This window comes from Phalacrocorax aristotelis, chromosome 9, assembly GCF_949628215.1.
Source record: "Phalacrocorax aristotelis chromosome 9, bGulAri2.1, whole genome shotgun sequence".
Taxonomy (NCBI): Eukaryota; Metazoa; Chordata; class Aves; order Suliformes; family Phalacrocoracidae; genus Phalacrocorax; species Phalacrocorax aristotelis.
The window spans coordinates 28,429,682-28,450,458 of record NC_134284.1 but is presented as its reverse complement, the minus strand read 5'-3'; the positions used below and the strand labels follow the sequence as shown (position 1 = coordinate 28,450,458).

At 41.4% G+C, this 20,777-nt stretch overlaps 1 protein-coding gene across 6 annotated transcripts in view; it reads left to right on the top strand.

Moving 5' to 3' along the window:
- Positions 1-20,484, top strand: part of AKT1 (AKT serine/threonine kinase 1) — a 74,678-nt gene extending 54,194 nt beyond the window's left edge. For all 6 annotated transcript variants that reach the window (XM_075104072.1, XM_075104069.1, XM_075104070.1 and 3 more), the window contains 5 exons: positions 995-1,123; positions 5,065-5,279; positions 13,365-13,452; positions 18,086-18,188; positions 18,863-20,484. In XM_075104072.1, coding sequence (XP_074960173.1) covers positions 995-1,123; positions 5,065-5,279; positions 13,365-13,452; positions 18,086-18,188; positions 18,863-18,942 — 615 coding nt within the window. In that variant the 3' untranslated portion in view covers positions 18,943-20,484. The remainder of the gene's footprint in view (positions 1-994; positions 1,124-5,064; positions 5,280-13,364; positions 13,453-18,085; positions 18,189-18,862) is intronic.
- Positions 20,485-20,777: the final 293 nt, after the last annotated feature.

Genomic DNA, 20,777 nt, shown 5'->3' with positions numbered 1-20,777 from the left:
GCATGATGGAGCATAATCCTGGACTCTTCATCCCACATCTTATCAGATAGATGCAAATTCATACTGTGTGGATGTTGTGCTTCCTTGCAGTGTGCTGCACAGCACCATCTTCATAGTACCTGCTTGCAGTTAGCAAATTGGATAAGCTTCAAGTTGCTTAATTGCTTGGTAAGCAGAGAAGGGAGGGAAAAAACCCAACTAAACAAGAAATTTCTGGGCAATCAATCCTGGGAAATTCTTGAGGAAAATGCAACAACAGCTTTTTTTTTTTTGAGAAGTGTTTTCAGGAGAGGATGAGGGGATACTGGTATTTCATCTAGGAGCAATCGGACTTGAAGCATGCTATGTAATGTTTTCAGGCCATGTCAAAGTCATTTTGGGATTCCTGCTGGGATTTTGTCTCTCATATCACCAGGAATCCCTTGAAAGTATGCTTTATTTTATACACAAACTCTGTCCTGAAATCTGGATAGCTTTCTCAAAAATTAGTGGCACAGGCTACGATGAATAACACATGCTAAGCAAATGTGTAAAGGGTCTTTTTGGAAGTGGTTCCTTAGCCTTACACTTGATTTTTGTTTCATTTGCTCTCCTTTACTGGTACAGAATATTTCATAAAGTCATGTAGAGTAAAAGCAGGGATGAAGTTGTGTGAGGGAGAATACTTAATATATTTTTAAAAGAACTGGAGTTCTGTTGGTGATAATAATGTAGAAGCATAAATATAATGTTTACATTCTGCGTTCTTTCTGTATATAGGATTTGGTTATCCAAGGACTGCAAACTAGTTATCTAACATCCCTAAAGAACTGAGGAAAGTGATATAAATGTATATTTACATCATGCATGCTTTGGCAGCTACTATGGTTCTGACCCCCAGTGAGAATGAGGTTGAAAACTGATCTGCAGAAACTCATGTCTTTCGACAATTGACTTGCTCGGGAGCAGCGTATGTTACACATTATAATGTCTTTCATTTCCATTTTCTTCTCAGTTGGAAAATCTTATGCTGGATAAAGATGGACACATAAAAATAACAGACTTTGGACTATGTAAAGAAGGTATCAAGGATGGAGCAACAATGAAGACTTTCTGTGGCACTCCAGAGTATCTTGCACCAGAGGTATGTTTGTTGGCTGTTGTACTAATTTATATTCTTAAATGCCATCCGCAATAGCAGTAGCGATACAAAATAATTCCTGTGCCACAACGTGTTCACACAGTAACTACTGTTATAAACAACACGTACTGAGAATCTTTTATTCATCATGTTCTGGGACATATCTTTAGCATAATGATATGTGGTAATTTTCAGGCAGGGTGGTATCGTCCTTCCCCATTACGAAATATTTACATTTTACTTGAGTGCATGCTTCTTGTGTCAGAAATATAATTTTAAAAATGCCTTTTAAATCCCTTCAAATGCTACTTGATGGATTGGTGACTGTTTTGCCATTTGTTTGCTGAGAATTGGCCTATTTGAAATCTATCAGCAGGACTTTGCTTAAGAAGGAAAAGTATTGTCCAGTTCTTTTACTCTCTGAAGACAGTATAAGGTGACATGTTTTCAGAAACAGGACAGACCAAGCTTTTTCTGCAATATTTAACATGGTATGCATTAAAACTGCTGACTGTTCTGTGACTCTAAGAGCACGAGATGTTTGTCAATGTTAATTTGAACCTCTCCGTTTCAGAGGAAATAAATCCAAGCAGGGGATCTCAGTCCCCAAACTGTGTGTTTTAGGGATTTTTTGGGGCACGTTTTAAAAAGTGTAAAATGCAAATGTGTGCTTGCAGCTTTCATCCTGGAAATATTCCTTCTGAGAGTTGTGCAACACAGGTGGTGTTATAGCCATGAGTTAGCTATGGGCAGATCAAACGTGAAATTGTGTGATAGAGGATATATGTATACATGGTATTTTGCAGGTAGACACTAGTTTTCTCTGCCCACGCTCAGAGCTGTCTGGAAGAAGACTCACGGTATTAATAGGACACCAAGCCTGAGATAACACGGAGTGCCTCACGGAAGGGCTCGCTGCCTTGCAGCGCATGCTTTGCTACCCATGGTGTTCAGGCTTCCATCCAGCTCAGAGCACAGGCAGAAGCAAGTCTCGGGCTGCTGGCAGATTATATGTTGTTGGCGCAGCCAGGATGTAGCCTTTCTCTGAGGTGGGGGACTTGGCCATTGCAAACCTTTCTTGAGTTAAGTGTGCAGAAGTACAAAGTATGGAAAACCAAAGTTGAGGAGTAATTTTTCTGCTGAGAGCTGATGTCTCTGCTGATCAGTACTTTTGCGCTCTCCACTTGCATAGCTGTGGCAGTGTGCTCTTGATTTTTGTTTTGGGGATGGTTTGTTTTTTTTAACTCCCAGCTGCTTTCAAGGGCCTCCGGTGTCTTCATAATAATGAAGAACGTGGGCACCTGTTGAAGTAGCTTGCAGCAAGGAGGTGGAGCCAGTCTCATGATAGCTGCCAGCTCTCCATGGATCACCAGAAGTCTTTAGTGAATCTGAATTGGGGTCCATCCACCACAATTTGAGATTTACTGATGCAGGGAGTAATTAGCAGCATGACATAGTGTTTATTATTTATAAACGTGGCTTTAATTTTAGCTTCCCTTTTAAAATCAGTTGCTGAACTTCAGTTTCTCATCAAGGATTTTATGAGGAGACTGAAAATATTTATTGTTTTGGTTTTGTTTTCTCTGACTTGGAATGTGGGGATTCCCTGTGCAGGGTTTATGTTGCTCTTTCTGTTACATTATTTGCTGCTGTTTTTCTTTTTCATATTTATGATGAGTTGGCTCATCCAAAACCCTGAAGGACAAATCCTTTTGATTAACCCAGCTCTCTCCCTTACTTGCAAATATCATCTGTGGGTTGGAGTGGTAAATTCTGGAGGCTTTTGTCATCTGGTTGATAGCATGCAAAAAATCTGGAAATTGTGCACAAGTGATATTCCATGCATTTAAGGTCATACATCCTTAAAAGCAGGGGTCTCAATCTTCTTGTCTGCATTTGTAACTTGAATCCGGCATAGTGGTGTGTTTGTACAGTTGTTGCATCGTTGTTTTTAGGTTCATACTGGAATCTTGTGCATGACAGTGACTGAACCATGTCAACTTTGATGTATCAGATGCATCGATGGCTGTGATGTTTACAGGAGGTGAAGGAAAGAGTTGTAGTTAGTACACCAGACTATAATAGAGTATTAATACGCTTACTAAAGAAACATCTGAAGTATTTGCTGCATTTCAAAAGCACCTGTAGCATTTATTGCATACACAACAAAGATCTCTATGGCTTTCTTTCTTTCAGTCCTCTCCTATTGCATCTCTTGTAGCAGTTTAAAAAGTAAAAATCGGAGGCCCCGTGTCTGTTTTATTTTAGGTGACCCAAGCGTAGAGGAGTGCAAACAAAGTGTTCGTTGAATGGGCTGACTCAGAGAGCGGTAACTGCATTGTCACACAATATCTCCTGTGAGCTGAAGGGCTGCGATGCCTTGGGAAGGACGGGGCCAGATCCTGGAATCCTGTCCGGCCGGCAGCTGTGTCGGCCGTATACATATACAGGGCAGCTGCAGAGCCAGCTGTCATTTGGTGTGAATCATATGGCAGGGGATGCTGTAAATAGACCAATGTGGGGTAATCTAATACCTGGCAGCCTTTTGATTTTTACTGCAGGCCCTTTCCCTTGTTCAGATAATTAAGGGGAATAATTAGTGAATAAAGAGAGGCGGAATGCACACAGTTGTTGCATGGAGTGTCTCAATGCTTCTTTTTTGTGTGCAAAAACCTTTATGAAGTTTTGTAAGAGGTTCTGATCCTGCATTTGTTAAACTTGTGTCAACTTCGTTTGGCTCTTTCACCCTTTTAATTTTGAGTATAAAAGTATTCTGAATTGTAGCAACGTAAAGCTCACACCGTGCGACAATGCAACGCGATGGTGGTGCGATCGCGGTTTGTGCTCTTAGCAAGAGTAGGCAGTTCAGTGCAGACCCATGAAAAGAGTAAAGATGAGAACTAAAACCTGAGGACAGGGTCTGGAACATGAGACTGTTAGTGTCAGCTACAGACAACTGTGCAGGAGACACAAAGTCTAGAGAAGTCCTCGTAACATCCACTCCACAAGCCACAAAACACTCCCCACTCCCTTCAGCAAGCTTCAGTACAGAAGATCAGAAATGCGCTATGATGGGCTCCTCTGGAGCAAGCAGGAGAGATGGAGGGCACTGCTGGGCTCCTGAGTCCCTGCACCAGCAGAGCTTTGTTAGGTGGAAGTGCCCAGGACAAGGGAAAAATGAGAGACCTGGCACAAGTCCACTCAGCTGACAGTTCCTGGGTTTGCAGCCCTCTAACAGAGGCAGGAGTGTTAGAGCTCGTGAGCAAGTGCCTTTGGAGCAGGGCAGAGGGAAGGAGAGGAAACATTTCCAGGCAGTTTGGTGGCTGTTTTACAGCCTTACAGCCAGTTAAATGTTAGGAGTGGTGTTCTGGCTCTTCGTGTTTAATGTAGATTAGTCACTTAGTATTTGTGGGTGGTCTTTCAGGATATGAAGAGCCACCATTTGGTGGGTGCAGGTTGATATGAACGTGATGGGGATGTTTGGCTTGTTGCATGTGAAGTAACAGGCTAATAGTCCTTTCTTTTCTTCCCGTACTGACTCCTTGGAGGTTTGGGGTTTTTCTAAAAAATTGAATCCCATTTGGAACAGTTTGTGATGGATAAGTGAGAATGTAACAGCTGGCTCTGTAATGTGAGAACAGTTCTCATCCTTTGGGCTTTCGAAGGTTGTGCTTATCATGACCATAATGTGAGGGAGGGTGGGAGGAAGAAGAGAAGGAAGCTGCCTTAATGTACCCGCTGCCTCCTTTTCCCCCTCCCGCTCACCTAGTGTGGTGAACATGGATGCCAGTTCTTTTCAAATGGATCTTCTGCAAGTACTCTGCTGGTAGATTTGGCTGTGACATGTGAAAAGATGAACTTGTTAGGGTAAATTTTGCCTCGAGTTCTGTGTTCGTGCTTGGTTTGGGAATGTCTTCTAAAGCTTTTTCCTCACATTTCTGCAGGTGCTAGAAGATAATGACTATGGTCGTGCAGTGGACTGGTGGGGTTTAGGAGTTGTGATGTATGAAATGATGTGTGGCCGGCTCCCTTTCTACAATCAGGACCATGAAAAGCTCTTCGAACTCATCCTAATGGAGGAGATTAGATTTCCGCGCACTTTGTCACCTGAAGCAAAATCTCTCTTGTCAGGTTTGCTGAAGAAAGATCCTAAGCAAAGGTGAGACTGTTGCTTAATAGTTGTACTTTTAAGTGCTGGTGCCCTCAGAAATAAAAAAAAAAAGGGGGAGGGTGGGGGTAGAAATTCAGTTAAAGGCTTCACAAAGAAGTTAATAATTGTGCTATGCAGAGGCGTGTCAGTGAAAGGGAACTATCTTCAAGACAAGTGACTTAAAAGTGACCGTTTCTATGCTGCCATACGAAAGGCCTTATCACCATCATTGAAAAACTTGAAAACGGTACTGCGCAGAGGGCTACTGAATGCACACGTGCCAGCTGGTTTTCTTTATTTAAGGTTGAGAAAGATATTTAAGGCAAAATTGTAATTTTGTTTGTAATCCTAATTCAAAATTATCATCCACCAAGATGCAGCAAGCGGACCTGCTCATTTTTGTTTTAACTTTTGGCATGAGCTGACACCACAAATAGCGACATCAAGCAGTTTTGGTGATGAGAAGGCTGAGCTTCAGAATACAATGGCTGCCATTAATGCAAAACTATAGCCTGGGCCAAAGCAAGTTAACCCTGCCTTTGGTCGTAATGAATCCAATGGCTGCTGCGGGTGATAAGCTGCTCTACTCTGAATGCTTTCACTGTTTGTCCCAGTTCAGGCTGATGCCTGTCTTCTGTATTTTCTGTTAAATCTGTCAGTGGTTTAGCATCCTGCTTCGGACAGTAGATGGTGGTGTTTGTACCATGTTTCTGGTGTTTATACCATGCTTAATCTACTTTTCCTGTTTCCTGCTTTGGATTTTTTTTGCTGTGCGTATTATTTTAAAAGTAACCACTGATTTAAAAACAGAAAAAAAAAACCCAAACCAAAACAAAAAACCCCAAGTCCTTATTGGCTAACAAACAGAAAATAGAACAAGATCCAAAAAGGATGTTGACTTTCACACAAAGATAAACAGCAGTTTAAAAACTTGCCATCTTGTCAACCCAGACATTTTAAAAACAAATAATACTGTGACTCTGCCCTGGTCTCATGTCATGAACGTTCCACTGTAAATGGGACCCAAATAGGAAATCTTTCATGTGAGGTGCAAGCAGGTGTTCCGGTTTGCTCTCTAATGTTTGTTTAGTCTGTGTGTGTGCGTGCACATAGCAGGAAAATGGTTTTTGCCACTACATGGATACTTGTATCAAGGATTTTTGTCACTGCTGTGGGCTATTTCCATCACTATTTTTGATGGAAAATCCTGTTGTGAGGTCTTGTAATGCAAATCCACAATTTGTACTGCTGGAGAATTCAACTTAGAGGTGACATGGAGAACTGGGAACAGTTGTAGTCAGGAACATCGCCAGCCTTGTACTAGGTGGCAACAGCTGCACGCCCCTCCTGCACCCCGCGCCTGCGAGGGGACCCCCAGGAGAAGGTTGTGTAATCGATTAGCAGCCCTCCCCCCCCCGGCACTGTGCTCTGCAAGTGTGGTTGCAGCCCCTGCCAACAGGATTCCCGTCCAGCAAAATGCACTGGGTTAAATACAATTGTGACCCTTTCGTAGCTTATTCAGGTGGGGCTTTTCAATCACTGGCAACACAAGCAGCATCTGCTGTGATTTGTTCTTAAAGGAGCATCTCTGATGACCCAAAATGCAATTTGTTTACAAACAAAGAACGCCCACTTGTTTCTAATTACAAGGTTTTCCCAATACCAATAATTACTCCACAATATGCTCATTTTATACAAATAGCCACTTCTTCACATGTATCTTCTGCAGGCATGGAACCAACGATGCTCTGATCTGTTGGACAGATGATTTTCATGCTGCTGATAGAAATAACTATGGACTAGACAAGCCTGCGCACACGCCTGCAGCTTGCTAATTACCTGGTGCTTCCCAAACTTTTTGGGTCATGGACCATTCTTAAATACTGGTTTCTCACCAGTCACTGTTCGCCCAACTTTTTAACTGAAGTTGTGATTCCGCAAATCCGCTGCGCTTGGTGGCGTTTTGGGCAGTATGGACGACTGAGCTGGAGGCACTAGGGGTAGAAGGGCTGAGTTCTGGCCTTGTAGTTCTATTTTCTTTCTATTCTGTGGTCTGTGTGCTGGCGTGGGTACCTGGGTAGTTGACTCATAATGAGTTCATGGAGCCATATTCAAGAAAAACAGCCAGATAGCTACCAAAATACGTTCAGTGAAAAGTTAAATAACATGCGATAGTCTGGTTGACATTAGCCTGTTGATGATGCTTTGGGGAACTACTATGTAATTCAACTGAAATCCCCTTTTCCACAAAGCCCAGTGGTGGATAGAAGTTGGTGTCATAGTAATGTTGTCTGTGGCAGAAAAAAATATCAGAATTGGCAGCATTTAGTAAGTGCTGATGAACTTCAGGGTGGGATGGAGGAAACATCCAAAACCATGAGGAAAATGAAACCGGGCAATGCTGTCTCTTCCGTTAAAATCCTAAAAAAATCCCCAACAACAAAAAAGGTTGATGTAATGAAGCTCAGTGATGAGGATATTTTAAGTTAAATATCAAGGAGCTGGGGAACTGTGACCTGTATCAGTGAATTAAATCTTAAAAATTACCTGTTGTACCTGAGCTGGATATATGGAAGCAGTCTTGGCACTCTGTGTTAAGAAATACCAGTTCAGTCTCAAACTTACAGGCATATGGGGAAAATGTGAAGAACAATAAATTGCATTCTGCTTTTAATCATGGCTGTTTTCTAAATTTGGTCATATAAAATCTATTTTGTAAGGGAAAAGGAATTTTGAAGTTTCTTTTGGGATTGATATAAGTTTATTAATCTTGTAATGTGAGCTCTAATTTTCCTAAGAAGGAAAATCTGTTCTGTAAATAGTTCCTTTTAATGGGACCTGACATTCTCCGTTGCTGCTTTGTGACATGTATCAAATGGAAGGAGGTAGTCCGAGCATTTTTTTGATGCATAAAACAGCAAAGTACTTCTATTATTCTTTCTCTGGCTGTGGAGACTGCAACCTGTGAAAGTGGGCATGGATCAGAGCACTCCATGTAAACAGGCTTAGTTCAGGTGGGTGGGTGGGTTGGTAATCAGCAGAGTGTCTCACAGGCTCTGAATCTTGGCAGGTTTTAAACTTGAGCGAACTTCAGGATGGTTTCCTCTGAACTTTGATCATGTGTTTTCACTACATGCCTTAGTGCTCCCTGTCACAAGTCAGGGTTGTTCAGCCTCTTTCAGATGGCGTTTGTCACAAGCTGCTTCATCTACTTCTGTCTTCTGTGGTGCTCTTGGACCTTGCCATTCAGGAAGAATTGAGAGGAAGAAGATGCAGCATTTCACAGGTGCCTGTTAAAAGATACAGTGACTTCACAGAGTTGTAGTTGTGGCTTTGGAGCACTGAAGCTGGTCACTGGGAACTGGTGATCAGTCCTTGCAGCCACACAGGGATCTGGCACTTTCTTCTTTCTGGTGATGGTGGTTCTTTCCACATCCAGAGTGCAACTTTGGCTGCAGATATTCAGGAAGATCAGGGTCAGTCAAGCCTTTACCTGTGTGAAAACCAAGCTCCTTGTTTTTTTTACGTGTGAAAGGAGGCAATTTGTAGTTAAGGTGTACGTCTGTGTCCTCTGTGACGCTCTGTTATGGGAAGGGTAGCTGGCTTGAGCAAACTTGCTCTCAGACACAGCTAGGTCTGCAGCCCAAGCAGCTGCTGCTGGAGTTGGAGGAGGTAGAGGTGACAGTCATGGGGACTGCAGGGGCCTAGAGGTGGTCCTGGTTAGCTGGTGGCAGGCATGAGGAGGTAACCTTGAATAACTGGTCCTCTTAGGCAGCAGACTTCATGCCTTGTGGGCATCCAGAGTCTTGAAACCACATGTTACACTTACCCTTATCTTGTTTGCTCTGAAGTGTGTGTGTTTCTATCTCCAGGCAGTTCCAGTGTCCTGGGTATCACTTGAAATGCAGAGTGCTCATCAAGTGTTCACACATGTTTCACCAGGTGCTTTGAGGTAGACTCTGATTTAGCTGTTGTGTATGATAATTTTAGCCTGTATTGGTTCAGTCCAAAACTATTCAGAATGGGTTTGGGCAAACTCAAACGGTTCACCCATAAGAAATAGAAATTGAAGCTGAGGAAAACATAAAAGGCAAATTTAAGGAGGTTTTTCTCCCCCAGCTTTCTAGAAATCAGTAGTTCAGAGACTTTCCAAGCCTCGGTACCCTCAAATATGACTCCTGTGTGGTTACTATGTTGGGGAGTGGGAGCTTTTCCAGTGTTACTGGATCCACTATGTTTGTCTCTTACACATGTGGTTAATGAATAAGTGGGGAAGTAGAGCCCAGCACAGAGCTGGGAGTTGCATTAGGGTTTCCAAAAGTCTTAATCTCTGAGTGGGAAAGCCCCCAAAGACTGGGTGTACAGGACTTTGGGAAGAATATGGCCTTTTCTTTCCAAACCTTGAGTCATCAAATCGTGCTGTTCCCAAAGCCAGCCAGAGCTTCTCGTGCTGCTAGTGCTGGTCATGGGAAAGCAATGTAGCTGCAGTTCCTAAATCCTTCCCTGTGGCTATTAGAGACCCCTGAAGGGTAAGGGCCATAGTAAAAGAAGTTACTAGTCTCCATTCTGACTGATCAGAGAAAGGGAAATATGTGTCTCTGTGCTCTGAGCTGGTGAACACCAATAGCTTTTGCAGAGCTGATTTTCTTGAGCCTGGTGGGTCTGCTTGCACTGTTGTAGAGCCAGGTTTGGGGCGGGGAGGAGTCAGAAATTATGTGAAGACAGAATGGCAACAGAAATGGTGCCTAAAACCATGGCCATCTTCTCACACGAGGATGGTGCCACGTGCAAGTCTCTCAAAAGAAATCTTTCACCTCAAAGTATGACAGCCTCTTCAGGTGAGGATTCGCCCACAGTCAGGATCTGTATTGTGGCTCCTAATATGGTGAAGCAACGAGCTTGTGAATGGGATTATTTGGCAGGGCAGAGTGACGGCAGTTGCTGCCCGCTTTCCTGTCTCGGAGCCTGGCTGTCCTTACTGTAGAAACTTTTTAACTATAAAACTAGAAGTTTGTGGGTTTCTTTTTAAAGAGCTGGGAATGGACTTGGGTGCTGAGTAGTGTCTACCTTTACGTGGACAATAGAGAAACAGTATTTTTCCTGTGATCCAGTAGTTGCAGTCTCCTGGCCTGTGATAATACTACTTTCACTGTTGACTCTGTGTTTATACACTATAGTTTCATATGTATGTATTAAAAAAATTTACAGTACATGCATTTTAAAAAGTATTTGCATATGCTTTCTCTATGGAATGATAGCTGATTGCCCTTGACTCACGGAGCACAGGCATTTTTCATTAAATGATTAACAGAACTTGCAAGAAATACAGTTTCATAAAAATTAAAAATGTGGAAATGGTTTCAGTTTAATATTGATGTTGTACTTTATTAATAATTTTCTCCCTGGGGTTTAGCTGAAACAAACAAAAGCTCTCAAATATAGATGGAAGTTAAATGAATATTTTGGCAAGTATTTTTTAAGGAGACCAATTTAGACAGAAGTTTTGGTTTAGGGGTTTGTGGGTTTTTTGGGTTGTTTGGTGTTTTTAAAAATTGCTTTTTGGCCTCTTCACTTTCTGTTGTATTTCCTTGCATACTGTAAGCCTCAGTAGCTTTTTCTTTCTAAGTCCTACTTATACTATTTTTTTGTTCCATCTGAAGGTTTGAATGCACAGAATTTAACTTTATTGTGGAAGAATCTTTTCAAGACTTTTATTCCTGCTGTATTTTTCTTCAGTTGTTGCATGTCCTTACAAAAGACAAACCTGCTGCTCTTTCAGTTATCAGTGGTGCTTAACCATGAGTTTTGCATTAGGTGCTGATTTAATTTTGTTCTCCTTCAGAGGGTCCTTTCATAATAATTCTGAAAAACAAGAGTGTATTCTGGAATAAGTCCATATCCAAAATATGAGGTTTCGAATCATTTCCCTATTCACTTTGGATGGATTTGTTTAATAGTATAGATTTTTAGAAGGTAAGTGAAACATCTGGGTTTTTTCTTGGAATTTCCCTGAGTATGTACTTGCCCTTCATGGAACAAAGGCTTGTATTAGATAACGTATTCTCCAAAGCACTTGTACATGGCTGCAGCCAGCCTGCCTTCCTGCATGCTCCTGCAAAGCACGCTTCAGGTTGTTCTTAGCTCATAGTCACTCCAGAACTCCTGTGCAGAAGTGCAGTCTGTTGACATCTGTGGATAAAGAACATCGAGTCCACCCTCTTCTTCACCGGCCTTCATCATCTGCACTGAGGAAGCAACGAGGAGCCTGGTAGAGACTTGGCAAAGCCTCTAGACCTGTGGGAAACCAGGCAAGAGATGATTACTCACAGGCTTTGTCTCTGTTCCCAAGCTGCCCTGGAGTTTGTCTCTGTTCCACGCTGCTCTGCAGCTGTATTAACGTGCTGCCAGGCAGATGGGAGAGCCATTGCCTGGCTTGGTTTGGCCTGTGGGGCTCTAGGGTGAACTTAGGCTTGGTCTTACAGCTTAGCTGGGGAAGGAGAGCATCACTGCACACTTTGCAACTCAGAGACTGGGGATCCGTTCCCTCTTCCGCTGCACGTTTCCAGAAGGAACATGAAGGAGCAAACACCTTAAGTTGCTGTGCCCCTAAATGAAAGAGGGCCGAGAAGAAAGCATGGACTCTGAACTGCCAGGCGCCTCTGCCGTTTGGTCTTTCTGGTACAGCTGTGGCCTCTGCCATCTTGTGTGCTCTGAAGACGGTGCTCGGGCATGGATGAGAGGGTTGCATGCGCCAGGATCCATTCCCAGTTGGCAGTATGGACAAAGTGTCGCCATATTTGACTCCTCCTCACTAAGCGATATTCCAATGCTGTTCCAATAGCATTGTGCCTTCAAACTAGGTCCCAGAGCATGCAGTACAGTCTCAAGCTGTCAAAATACCACTTCAATGGGCTGTGGAACAGCCTTCGCATTCTCTCTTATATTCTGAAATGAAACCCTTCCCTCCACACACAAATAATCATGTATTAGGCCAAAGGGTTACTACATGTGGCCCAGAGGAGATTCAGGGCCAACTGCTGTGCAGCAAGGATGAGGCCTGGCTGGGCAGCTTGGTTTCAGGTTCAAAGAACAGTCCATGGCTGTTTTTCTGTAGCAGTACACCTCTAGCCTTGGTCACATAGAGCTGTTGTTCCAGGCTCTTAAAATAGGGATAATATCTCAGTTTGTCAGTGGCACCAAGAATCAGAGAACTAGAGGTCAGCCTGGATGAACATGGTGACACCTCTTGTACTTAAAATGCTGAGCATCGTCTTAACCTTGTTACCTGAAAGTAAGTCTCCTGCTGATGATTCAGTTTTGTTTTCTCAGTGCATGCCTTTGCTTGTAGATGTGGTTCGATCTTTTAGTGAGCATTTTAACCTCCACAACAAAATTTAAGTATCTGTTAGTTCAAGACTGCAAGTAAACTGATTGCATCTATAAGCTGTGTGGACAGTTTTATTTTGGAATAAAAGTGCTTTATCTTGATATACCTTAAGTCAATAAAACACCCTTTGTGTTTTCGTGAAGCTGAGGAGGAAAGATTTGCATACAACGTGATATTATCACTGCAGTTGTCAACTGTTTTCTTTAATGGAAGTTTAAATCAGGTTGTATAAATCAATTTGCCTTAAAAATCCTTGCCTCTCTTACATTTCAAAATCAAATACAGTGTTACTACTGGCTTCACTCTGCTCTACAAGATTGTAAGGGGTAGTCACTTCTTAATTTAGAAAGAGAGAAGGGTGTGTGGCTCAGGCCTTTTACTTGCTGGATCCGCTGTGGTCTCTAGGACAGTATCTTTCCTGAAGGGCAGGTCTTTTGAATTGTGATGATTTATTTTTCTTCTTGGTTTGTTTGAGACTTTTATTCTAATTCTGTTTGGTAGCATGTTTTCAGATCTTCTAATGGAACTGTGTTGAAGCCTAAAATAGACTATCCTGCAGCCCTTGCACAAAAAACCAAATATGAAGCAAATGCTAGAACTGCTCCCAAATGTATTGTATAAACTTAGAATTTACTACTGTTTCATAAAAATTGAGTGAGAAAAATAACGGTACTCACATATTTAATTACTTATTTTGCCCCAAACAGGTTAGGTGGCGGTCCTGATGATGCCAAGGAGATTATGCAGCACAAATTCTTTGCTGGCATTGTTTGGCAAGATGTATACGAGAAAAAGGTACTTACACAGCTGTGGATATACTGAATGTTCCAAATTTTGTTGCCCTCCATAAGGTACACAGAAGCCCTCCATGGAAGAGGTTTGCATTTGGTTTTAACAAGGCTAAATTGCTTCGTGTTGCTTAAAATATTGTAATCAGATGACTTCTGAACCAAAGCTTTTTTTCCCTCTCACAATGAGAGGACTGTGTCTCAATGAGGTACTTGTTCCTGTGACTGAATAAATAGGATGTAGCCAAAATTGCTTCAAAATTTAGACAGTGTTTAAGCTTTTAAAATGGCTTTTCCTGAGAACTCTTGTTGTTGTTCCTTGCTATCAACTGGTGTATTCCTTGCGAACCCAGGAGTTATCGTTGGTTCTTGAGCATCCAGATGCAAAGATTCCTAGCAGCAGTAGTGGAAGATGGGCTGTTTGTTCCCTTTGCATTTCTCCTGTCTTGAATTATGAAATTGGACTGAATAGGCAAGTGCAGAGAAGTGCAGGCTTTTGCACCAATCCTAGCGTAATATTTTTTTTAAAGGCAGAGGGCTGACTGAAGTGTTTGCACTTCATGGTGCTTCTCATTGGTTTTCCTGGAGATCCACTGAGTTTGTGGGCTTTCCACTGGGAGCCGCTGAAGTCAAAGAGCCCAGCCCTTCCCGTATGAGTGTGTTTCATCAGTTGTCTATGCCTCACTGTCCCTTCATTCACAGATAACTTACTCCACTCCTCCAAGATGCCCTGCTTTGTGCTCTCAGGGCAATCTGCTGTTGTCCCTCCTTCCCCCTGCAGTCCCTCATGATATCAGATCTCCTTTGATCTTTAAATACAGTTTAGTTCTTCCTCCAGCTGGTGGGAGCAGGTAAGAAGCTTAGCAGAAACTGAGTTTTAAGTCTTTGGATTCTTTCGATAAACCTAATACAGTGATATAATTGCAATGTTTGTATTCTTAAAATAATAGAGCATAACACCACTGGTTTTCATACCTTAGTGGGAGAATTGTCCAGTTTCTGTATGGAATTACAAAGAGTGCTCTTGTTTCCTTCTCTTCTTTTACTTCCTCACACGTTTGTGTGGATGAAGGGAACTGAAAAATTATAAAATAAATTTTTGTGTCTTGAAAGTGTGGATAGGGTTTAGACCTCTGTCCTTTCAAAGCATCCCATGAGAGAGAGCTGCCTGCGGTCATGAGGGCAGGAGGGAGTTGTGTGGAGTATATTCAGTATAATGTAAAAAGTTGTCACGGTAACTTCTGAACTACTGTTCTAAACAGGAAGTTATCCCCATTTTCACCCAGCTGTCAAGCTGAATACTTGGGGGCTTCCTAATTTTTTGCAGTTTAAGGTGAAAAGTTGATAACGGGGCTCAAATGTATTCAGTGAAGTTATTTGTTATTTGGTGGTAGTCCTGCTTCCCTGAATGGAGGAAAAATCACAGTCTGGAGGCAATTTATTTATCTATAGGACTGAGAAAGCCTTCATAAATTGTCCCATAGTAGTACTGACTCAGATTGTTGTGGAAACTACCAGGAAATTCCAAATGTTACGTATTTTGGAGAAAGCAGTCTGCTAATTAAGACTCTTTCTGACCTTGGCATGTCCAAGGAGTCTAGGTTCTGGTTTTGCTCCTGTCCCATTAGCAAGTGCATCTGAAATTGGATGTAAACCATTACCTACTGCAGAAATAGCCATGCTGTGCAAATGAAGAGATTTCAGAAAGCCTGTGAGTAATTGCCGCTTACGTTCTTAGTGGTCCAAAGAGAATCTTACAGCATTTACCTGAAATGGATAAAAGCTGAATTTTGTCAGCTGCCTAGAGGTGTTTGTGTGCTAAGCTTGGTTACCCACTATTTCCAGATAATGGTAAATATGTTTATGAATATAGGCTTGGGGTAATCGAGAACACTTACTTTGTAATCAAGCTTTTTGGAAAAATAACTTTGCTTTTGAATTATAAGGAGTTTTGAATAACTGGGGTTGTCCCAAAAATTTAAAATATTCAGTAGATTCTCCTGAAAGAGTGTTGTTATTTGTCTCTGGTGCAAAGAAAGGTGCAATTTAATTTGCAGTATTTTGCCCACCTACAAGCGAAACATATGCAATGAGATTTTAATCACATGGGTTTTTTTCTGGTCTTTTTTGGCTCTTAAACCAACATAAGCCTGCGGGTGTCATGCTGGTCTGCAGCAGCGGGAAGCTACAGGTGGCACCTCTCTGCCAGTTGAACTGCAGAGCTATTGCAGTGACAGCTTTTCAGTAAAGCAACATATTTGCTTGGTAAAGCCAGTGTTAGAGCTTTCTGTGGCTTCCCCTCAGTTTCCAGCTTAACATTCTAAATTTGACAGCTAGGGGAAAAAAAATTGTCATGCGGGTGCACCATAATCTGTCTGAAATTGCTTTTAACCAACAGTGAAATAAAAGGGAAAATGATACAGGCAGCACTAGCCCGTTACGCATGTGTTCTGACTTAGGATTGCTGCTCTGAGTCGTTCTGGTGTGCGTGGTTCAGGTGTCTGCTGCAGTGCCCAAGCCCTAAATCACTCTGTGCTGCGCACAGCAAGCTAGAGCAACCGGGAGCGCTGCGCGTGCCAAAACCACCATTAGCTTAAAAGGACAGATAGAACTTCACACACACATGCACGGACAGCTTGTCAAAAACAAACCAAGGTTTGCCTTAAGGAATAGGCAGACAACTGCTATAAGGAGAAAGAGAATAGAGTTAAAATGTGAAAGAAAGAATGCTCATCCTCAACAGGGTTTTTATACATAACATGCTGGTTTGGCTTGGTTGAGAATAGCATTATTAACATTATAATGCAAAGCACTGCCTCTTCAATAGCTTCAGGAGGACTGCAAGGCTCAGAGTGACTTGTGGCTTTGGGATATCCTGTTTCCTTTTCCTTTTTAGATTCAGGACATAAAGGCCACTTCTAAGGACCTAATTTTGTTCACAGGAACATTTGCCAGGCTCCTTGAAGCCACCCTTGGGCACAGAGGGTCATTAATAATTCAAAAAATGATTATGAATATATACTGTAATTGTGCTTTCTTATAACAAAGAGAACTTTTATGTCCCTTAATTTTTAAAGATTTGTTTTAAACCATAGAATGTTTCTTTGTATTTGGAAATATTACCTTATGTGTAGATAACACTTTTTAAAGTCTCTACATTGAAAATGAAGGAGCTTCATTGGATCGTTGTTTGTAAGACAGGATGACGCTCTGTTAGGTGCTCTTAGAACAGATCAGAAAGATGATCCTGGTGATAGGGAGCTTGAAGCTAGTGCTTTTCTTATTAACTGACTTGCCAAGCAAATGATTCTTGAGATCTAAGCTGGAGGAAACGTTAGGGGTGGGGAAGAGGTGTTTTGTATCCTCAGGATTTGCCGATGTTTCCCAGGTAAGGTAGTGATTTCTGTTGGTGGTGGTCTTATTTCTGTAGGAGCAGAAGTGCAAGTCTTGGGGTCACTGCTTAATTACAGTTGGAGCAATTTACCATTTGCCTTGATAAACCTTTCCCTGCAGTTTCAGATTGGAAGCCGTATACTTCCTCTATCACGCTCCTAAATTGTTGCCTGGTGTGGCTCTGTGCTATTAAAAGATGGCCATGCTTAACCCCAGTGGTGGGCGATCTGAAGCCCGGTGCTGGGAGCTATTACATGTCCTCTGTGGGAGGGCTAAGAACAGTGTTTACATTCTGTTTCTACCGCATCGGCAGCAGGGAGGTGAGCGAGGTCTGAATCCCAGCTCCGTTGCCCTCCAAAATTGTACGTGTTCCAACTCCGTGCATCTGTATGCAGCCAGCTCTGCCACCCCACTTCCCAGGCGTGCTCCTCCTCCAGCCCCAGTCAAGCAGCTCCGCTCCATCTGGAGTTCCTCTTGCCAGAGCTTGCCTAGGTACACATGGATGATTTCTAGCCTGTCGGCCCAAGTGAGTGTCAAGAGTAAAACCCAAATAGTGCGACTCGCGGTGTAACAAGAGGAGAATGTTCACCGCTAAGCGTGCTCAGGTTTTTTGTAAGCACTCCAGATTTTCTAAGTTCAGAGTTGATATAAAACTGCTTTTGGGGATCGGCAGTAATGCTTAACGTTGCTGCTGCCTTGTCCTAAATTCTCCCGGGTTGGTCGGACTGACAGCACAGATGCGTTCAGAGCTGCATGGGCACAGTAGCTCTGTAGCTGAGGTTTTCCTGTGAACATTACAACCCTCATGGCGATACACAAGTCTAGCTGATCAGTTTGGTATCACCGAGCATCTTTTTTATTCATTTTCATCCTCTGCAAGCATAAACCTGACTAGATGCAATTGACATTTTCCATATAATTAGGTGGGTAACCAGTATATTATATGACTTAAAATTTGTAAGCATGTTATTTAGTACTTGAAGAAATGTTAGGATTCTAGGTTTTTCTTTGTGCAATTAAATCCTAGAGGCAAAATGCCTTAAATTCCCCATAAATAGGAAGTGGACACCTAAACAAATACTTTTTACTGTGTATGGTTCCTTCTTTACATACTGGCGTTTTTTCAAATGTATGTTGTGTATGTAAGAAAAGGCACCGTAGCCTATAACTGTGTTTCAAATTCTACCTGTTTCAAACAGCACTGCAAGAACCTGTAAATGGACAGTGTTTGTTTTTGCTTTTCATAGCTTGTACCTCCGTTTAAGCCACAAGTTACATCTGAAACAGATACAAGATACTTTGATGAAGAATTTACAGCACAGATGATTACAATCACTCCTCCTGACCAAGGTAAAGTTTTCCCCAAATGTCACCCACTATGTTCTGCAGGCAACCAGAAATAATTTGCTGTAATGTTACCTGCTCTCTTTAGACCATGTGAAAAAGCATCAGTTTAAACTTGCTGGTTTTCCATGTATGTATTAGACAGAGAAGTTGGTAAACTGATGTGCAACTTCCAGTTCAGGAAATGAAAAACCTGTTTTAGAAGACAGTGAAATTATTTGTACTGTTGTCTTCTCCAAATCTGCACATTCCCACTGGAAAATACTTCTGTCCATGAGTTTTGCATGTGTACCTCTGCACACACACTGTGTGTATGCAAGAGTATGGACTAGCATCCATACCCAGTCAAAATATATTTTATTTTCATGGCATGTTTGATGCCCTGAAATAGCAATTGCCAGAAATTCAGAACACTGAATGTGGATTTAAGGAATACAGCTCCTAGCAATTTTAAATGGACATTCAACAACTGTTTACATACAACAATCAGGACCTTCTGTGATGCCCATTTAATGGGGTGAGATTTAAGACTTCCTGTTTCTTTGTCCTTTCAAGCTGCAGAAGAAAAAGGCAACAGTGAAATTTTCTGAGATAACTTTACCGTACATTACCTTATTGTTTGTTTGCTTAAAAAGGTAGCAAATGTTGTCTACTGTTCTGTTTATTTTTTCATTTTTCAGATGACAGCATGGATTGTGTAGATAACGAGAGAAGACCTCATTTTCCTCAGTTCTCCTATTCAGCCAGTGGAACCGCTTAATGTTTCGCAATGTTTTCCCATTCAGAAACAAAACAGACTGCATTTTGGGGACCTTACTTCAATGGACACTAGAGAACTTTCTATATAATCTGAATTACAAACTGTGTTTGTATTACTATTTAGATGAATTTGTAGGAAGCCTCACAGATTCTGTATTTAAAACAATTCTTTGATGCATTTTTGAGAAGGAAAACAAATCCATTCTTAAAGTATTACGTCAAGGCTTTTATGCTGAATGACCATAGGTTTTTAAGAATATACACCAAAACTGTTTACTTTAGAAATAATTAAGGTATTCAACATATCAGCAACTCTGACCAGAAAATCCCCTTATTTTATTTATTTCATACAGTTCATTACCTAAATATAGAATCTGCACTCTGAACAATTAGATTTATATAGGAAGATATAAGACTTTAGTAGTTAGTGCAATAATATAAGCAACAAAGTGAACAAACTCTGGAGGGTTAAGGTTCAAACTCATTTTGGACAGCAGTGAAGTGTCATCCAACTCCAGAAAACCAACTATAGGAACAGCATTAATGGCCTCAGTGAGGTAAATCAAAAAGCAAAAGTTATTTTTGTTATAACATCTGCTACAAGACATTACATATCAAACCGAATCCAGTGGAATTGCCACGTCGTACAGATGAGTATTCCATTCTAGACAGTGCATCTAATTATTCCATTTGCATAGAGTTTAGGAATACTTCATAGGATTGGCTTCTCAGAACCTAGAAAGCGCTTGATTTACCAGTCTGCTATGAAATGCAACAACGTGAAATCACCCACTTTCACCACTGTAAGAAAATACTGTACAGGTCTAAGAGAGGAATCATCGTAGTGAGTGAGTCAACCAGGCAAAAGTACAGTTTGGCACTGAAGTAATGACTTGTTGCCGCCTTTTTTTTATGAAAAGAGATATGAATATATGTAAACACTTAATGACTTTTTGCATCATGCCAGATCATTTCTTCTTTCTTGAGTGTGCATTAAAGGTATCAGCCAACAGTTCATGGTGCCTTCTCACTCTTGAAGATTCACTTTAACAGTGTTTCCCATGTGTAAGAAAAAAACTAGGTTGAAACTTCATATGTGTTTGAATAATAATGGTGTTCAAAAAGTGAATTTTTTTTGTTTTTCATTTTTAATCTTAGTGGAAAATTCCCCACACCCTATTTTTGTTGTAACGTTTCTTTGTAATTTTCATAAAAGCAGTCTTATTCTGTCTCTGCTGCGAATGAATTTATTCCATTGTAGGTTGTGTTCTCTTCAATTGCTTTTTTTTGTTTGTTGTTCATTCTCTTGACTGTATAAAGATGATGACATGTACTACAGTTAACTAGCATTTAATTTTTTTTATTATTTGAAAGGGAGTATGTTATGAAAACCCTCGCTTCCCCTTGCCATCAGAAACTGCTGTGTTTGCACAGAGAGCCCATCATCTTGACTTTTTTTTTTTTAACAACCTTCAACTCTAGTATTTTTACTCATGATATGAAAGTTTCCCTCCAAATACTTAAATAAAAGTTGCTTTAACAAGTTAGGTTCTTATTTCTTGTGGTAGGAGCCTTCTGAATTTGTAGAGATGCAACAACTGCTCCAGTTTCTTGAGTCTGATGTGCACATCAGTGAGGGATTTAGGCTTCTCTGCCCCTCCTCAGTTGTTTCATCTCTGTGCTGATAATTTTATGCAAAGATAATTTTGGAAAACATTTGTTTAAAGAAACACACCCTGCACCAGAAATAGTTTGTCTTAAGGTGAACAAGGACAGGCCTTATTTTGCTGTCCCCCTGATGCCAGTGCTATTGTGTTACCGAGGCCCTAATCTTCA